The sequence below is a fragment of the Myotis davidii genome, unplaced genomic scaffold (genome assembly GCF_000327345.1).
Source record: "Myotis davidii unplaced genomic scaffold, ASM32734v1 scaffold343, whole genome shotgun sequence".
Classification (NCBI taxonomy): Eukaryota; Metazoa; Chordata; class Mammalia; order Chiroptera; family Vespertilionidae; genus Myotis; species Myotis davidii.
Genome location: NW_006293809.1, coordinates 108,664 through 114,284, shown reverse-complemented (window position 1 = coordinate 114,284; position 5,621 = coordinate 108,664). Strand labels below are relative to the sequence as shown.

The following is a 5,621-nucleotide window of genomic DNA, read 5'->3' as shown; positions in this document are numbered from 1 at the left end:
ACTCTGACCACTGGGTACACTGGCTCTTGGATCTAAGGAGGTGCTAATTTAGCCTCTCCTTGAGGCTACCCAGCAGGAGCTACGAAGAGATCTGCAGATTCCCCTTCTTGTTTGGGGTTAGAGGTTCCCAGATGAGGCCCAGCTGTGAAGCAATGCAAGCTACTGTGGGTCCTTGGGCCTTCTCTTGGAAGTTCTGGGTCTGTCTGGCCCAGCTGCAGTTTGTTAGTTAATTTTCATATTGCAAAGGGCCAGGCCTTTCATATGCAAAAGCCTCTGTGCACAGCTTGGGTGGGGTGGGGTCTCAGGGAATCAACAGGGCGGAGTAAACAGCTATGCCTGATCCTCAGTCCTTCCCTAAGAGGGCAGTGTCTCAGTGTCCCGGTAATCGTTGCAAGCAGCTCTGAGAGAAAGCTGCCCTCGAGTTCCGAGTTTTGCCCGCTGCCAGACAGTCCAGTTTCTCCCCATATGAGTCTGGATCCCCAGAGACTTCCTGGAACTGGAGTTCAGAGCAGTCGTGGGCTTGTGACTCCCATTTCCGCGCACGCCTCCATACCTCTGCACTTTACTTCCGCAGCTCCTCTGGCTCTCAGTGTGCTCTGGATGATGTCCGTTTTGTCTTTTAGTTGTATTTTTGAAGTTGTTGTGGGAGGCACCAATTTCTGGTGTTTACCTATGCCGCCATCTTGGTTTCTCTAGCAACAAAAATAATTTTATGGTTGGATCACAACATGAGGAGCTGTATTTAAAGGGCCAGAAGGTTGAGAACCACTGCATTAGGGGGACACTGGTTCCATAGTCCAGAAAATAAAATGCATGGAAGTGAAACTATAGATATAACCTTATTAGCAAGCAAGAGAAATTTTTTTTAATATATTTTTTATTGATTTGAGAGAGGAAAGGAGAGGGAGAGAGAGAGAGAGAAACATCAGTGATGACAGAGAATCATTGATTGGCTGCCTCCTGCACACCCCACACCATGGATCGAGCCTGCAATCTGTGCATGTGCTTTGACTGGGAATTGAACCGTGACCTCCTAGTTCATAGCTTTTGCTCAACCACTGAGCCACACCAGCCGGGCACACGAGAAATATTTTTATGTTAAGGCAGGCATGTCAGCATACTTAGATTTCTTCTGAAAAATTTTGAGGGTCAGGTCCTACCTCTGATACTGGAGTTAGGAAGGAGTTTTTAAATCCATTAAAATCTGTTCTTTGAGGAAACATTTTAATCTCACCATCAAGTTTTCTTGCATTTTTTTGAAAGTTGTAAATTTGATCATTACCAATGTGTTTCTTCTAAGGGTTTGTTGGGAGAATTGAGTAAGATTTTATATATTTGTATAAAATATGGGAGATTATATATGGTGCAATTCATGAGATTGCATATATCATAATTTTTATGTAACGGTGCTTTGAAACCATAAACATTAATTAGTTAGGCAAATGTTGTGCTATGGGGCTTCCCAAACAAAACCACCCTTTCTTATCAAAAGTCTACCAAACCAAGCAAAAGCTGGACAAGGGGCCAAGCACAGCCTGTCGGTGGAATCCGTCTCTTATCCGCTGCTCTCTCTTCCCTCCCCTAGGACCTCAGCTCCCCTGTGCAGCAGGACCCCGGGAAGAAGGCCCACCTCTCAGAACACTGCCGGCTCTATTTCGGGGCACTCTTCAAGGCCATGGGTGTCCTCCACAGCAGCCTCCACCACAGCCAGCCCCCCGAGATCCTTGTGGCGCAGAGCAAGCTGGTCATCACGATCGGGCAGAAGCTGGTGGACACGCTGTGCAGGGAGACGCAGGACAGGGACGCGCGCAACGAGATCCTCCGTGGCAGCAGCCACCTGTGCAGCCTGCTCAAGGACCTGGCGCTGGCCACCAAGCACGCTGTGCTACAGCGCCCCAGCCCCACTGCGCTGGCGCACCTCCGGGCCGAGGCCGACAAGCTGGAGCAACATGCCAGGCAATTCAGGGGGTCTTTGGACTGAGCCTCCCTCCCTCCCTTCTGCGCGACTCTTGTCTTAAGGGGAAAGCCAGCCCGAGCGGGGGAGGGGTACACCGATGGGCAGAAGAGCCACGTGCCCGAAGCCTAGGCAACCCCAGAACATTGACTTGTCCCACAGACAGTCAGGGGAGAGAGACGGGTGTGGAGTAAGGGCCTTGCTAAGTGTTCATGACGTAAGGTCGGTGTATGAAATGACATTGTAGAAACTGATTTTTGTACCGGTTAAATGTGTGCCTGTTTTAAATTCATTCAGTATTTATTTATTGGATACCTACTAGATGTGCAATTGCAGGTGCTGCTCATGTAGCAGTAAATTAATTGGAAACCTCGCCTTCAGGGAGCTTACAGTCTGTGGAGAGACAGAGAGGGGAGACAGAGAATACAGTGACAGAGAAATACATATCCTGTATGTCAGGTGCTGGGGAGAAAAGAAAGGGTGGCGGGGAGAGACTTATTTCCAAATGAGTAATGGTCGCATCCATTAGATAAGGTCATTGGTATTTCATTTTTGATGGAATTGATTCTGTGAGATTGGTACACATTATGTATCTGTGTCTTACACCAAATATATATTTATATTTGCTATTTTGTCTTCACCGAGTTAAAGACGCATATTATATTTGCAACATAGCCTGTTCTGTTGGGTTCCCTGTTAATTTATTTTGTACACTGTGGAGTCTGTGTTGATAAATTCAGGATGCTCAATCAGCAAAGGTTTGTACCTCAACATTTACAGCATTACCATTTATAGTATCGTGTAGATATAATCATGAAACATCCTTTGCACCAAGGCTTTCCTTGGGAAAGTCTTTGATCCGTGTTACTCGGATCCTGGTACCAAAGCAAAGTCTCCAGGGCTTTTGTTATTCAGATGCTTCTCCCTAGAGTGTGCAGAAGGATGGAGTCGAGGCCAAGTTCTGGTGCACAAGGCTAGTGCGGGAAAAGCAGGGCCGTCCCTCGTTGTGGTCCAGGCAGGAAGTGTGTGGGGACAGACAGGACACCCATCTCCAGGCACAGATCTGAACGTGGCTTGGAGCTCCCTTGCATCTCCTCTTCTCCTAGCAGCTGGGTCTTTAGCTCATGTTGCTATGGTTACACCATCCCAACTTCACGTCAAGTGAAGGTCCATGTTTCTATACGCATCTCAGCCACAAAACAGCATCTCCAGGCTGGTAGTCACCTGAAGTGGAACCAGGTTCAGTTCCTGCCTGCTGCTCTGCGTTCAGTAGGTGCTTTTAAATTGTTGGCTGCGGGAAGTTGGTTATTTTTGCTGTTAGTCTTAGGGTTCCTGAAGAAGGAGCCCACAGGGCGAGGCTTGGTACACCCAGAACGGGGAGCTCCACCTTCTCTGAGCAGCTGTGACCCGTATCAGTTAGGATCCCTGCTGCAAGTGATCAAAACCCATATCCAATCCCTCTTAAGCAGTAAAGGAAATTTACTGACTGAAGTATCTTAAAATCACCCAGGTGCCGACTGCCTTCAAGACCGGCTGGTTTTAGCCCTGGCCAGTATGGCTCAGTTGGTCGTCTTCTGCACCAAAAGGTTGCTGGTTCGATTCCTGGTCAGGGCACTTGCACGGGTTGCAGGCTTCGACCCCTGGCGTGTGTGCAGGAAGCAGCTGATCTCTCACATAGATGTTTATCTTTCTCTCTCCCTCTCCCTTCCTTTTTCTCTAAAAAGAAAAATCAATGAAATGTTTTTAAATCAATACAAATATTTTTTTAAACCAAGACCGTCTTGTTTTGGGTGAACAGTATCCACGAGGCCCACTTTGTTAGTCCTATTTTCTCTGAGTTAACGCTCATGATTGCAAGGTGGTTGCCCATGTTCTTGGTTTGTGGCATGTAATGCCCAAGTGGTCCTAGACCTGGAATTCTCCCCTACACACCACACACACACACATGCACACACGCACACACATGCACATGCACACACGTGTCCTGACAGAAAGGCAAAGAGGTGTCTCTGCCAAGAACTGTGAAATGTCTGAGATTCCCGCCCGCCCCCTCCCCCCGCCCCACACCCTTCAAATGAATATTAGCCCACCCCAGTGTCATGGATGCAGACAGAAGACATGAGACTCTGGGGTCAGTGACTATGTCGGGGCCCCAAGACCACTCCCAGGTTCAAAGATTCATGAGGAGGATTTGCAGGACTCAGCGTATAGTCAGACTCCCGGCTATGATCTATCACAGTGAAAGGATGTGGGAAGGGAAAAGGTGGGGGGTGAGTGCAGAGGAAACCAGGCTGAAGCTGCCATGAGTCCTCACCCAGTGGCCACAGGGGACAGCCTTTCTTTCCCCAGGTAATGAGTTGTGACAACACAGGTGAAGTGCCACCGGCCACGAAGCTCATGAGAAACCGGCACCCAGGGTTTGTATTGGGGCTGATCATGTCAGCAACTTCTGTGAGGCATGTACCAAAGTTCCAGACCCTCAGAAGGAAAGCAGGTGTTCAGCACGAGTCACATTGTTTGTGCAATGAGTTTAGATACACTGGGCCATTCTTGTCAACCCTGGGGATGGTGGAAACCCTCCCCAGGTCCAAGTTCCTATCCAACAACCCAAGGCCAACCTTGCCAAGATGTCCTAATATCCTACCATCCTTCTGAGGATGGGGTCAGGCCTGCCAGGCACAGGGACAAAGGACTTTTCTCACAGCATCACAAGAGCTTATATTTCATATTTACATGCCTTCTACCCCCGGAAGTCCCCTGGGTGCACGTGATGCTGTGCACACAAAGAACCCTGAGTATAGGAAACCCCAATCTTCCACAACAGGATCTGCACAAACATGGCCAAGCTTGGCCTCAGACGAGACGGATTATTTGGGGCAGCAAACAAACCTGCCCTTCTGCTCCAGAGGAGACATGGTCTGTCTTCCAAGGGTCTTTGTTACAAATCCAGACCAAATGCCATCAGTGCCTCTGCTCAGAAGACGTGCAGAAACTCAGGAGACCCTGGAGGACTGTCCCAACAGGAACTTCTAGCAGAGTCGGGAAAGCTATCGGAAGGAGGGGTAGGTGCAGGGAGCACCAGGAACGGTTTACTCCCGTGGGCAAAATGATCTTTTCCACATAGTAATCTCAACAGCACAAATGTGAAGTGATTGCTATGTTCCAGACACTTTTTTAATGCTTTAGATGTTTTAACTCATTCAGTCCTTCAGAAGTGACCTAGTCCCTAATGAGTAGTGAACTGGTCCCTATTTTTTTCAGGACACTATATATGTTTGCATGTACACAAATAGATATAAATATATATGGAGATATATCTACATTACATAGTTTGTTTTAGATGAGTTCAAACCAAGGACCTTTGTTGACTAAGTACAAAGCCATTGGGTTTTAAATAATCAAAACTGAAAAATCAACTACAATAAAAACAATGAAAAAAAATCAAACACTTGGAGGCTAAATAGCATGCTATTAAACAATGATTTGGTTACCAAAGAGATCAAAGAAGAAATAAAAAGCATCCTGGAAACAAATGACAATGAAAACACAATAATCCAAAATCTATGGGACACAGTGAAAGCAGTCCTGAGAGGGAAGTGCATAGTTCTATAGGCCATCTCAAAAAAACAAGAAAAAAATGGCTGTAAATCATCTAACTCTACATCTC

The 5,621-nt window shown here is 47.3% G+C and overlaps 1 protein-coding gene across 1 annotated transcript in view; it reads left to right on the top strand.

The window, feature by feature from the left end:
* CASS4 (Cas scaffolding protein family member 4) overlaps positions 1 to 2,644 on the top strand; it is a 39,905-nt gene extending 37,261 nt beyond the window's left edge. The window contains exon 7 of the mRNA XM_006767752.2: positions 1,586 to 2,644. Coding sequence (XP_006767815.1) covers positions 1,586 to 1,981 — 396 coding nt within the window. The 3' untranslated portion in view covers positions 1,982 to 2,644. The remainder of the gene's footprint in view (positions 1 to 1,585) is intronic.
* Positions 2,645 to 5,621: the final 2,977 nt, after the last annotated feature.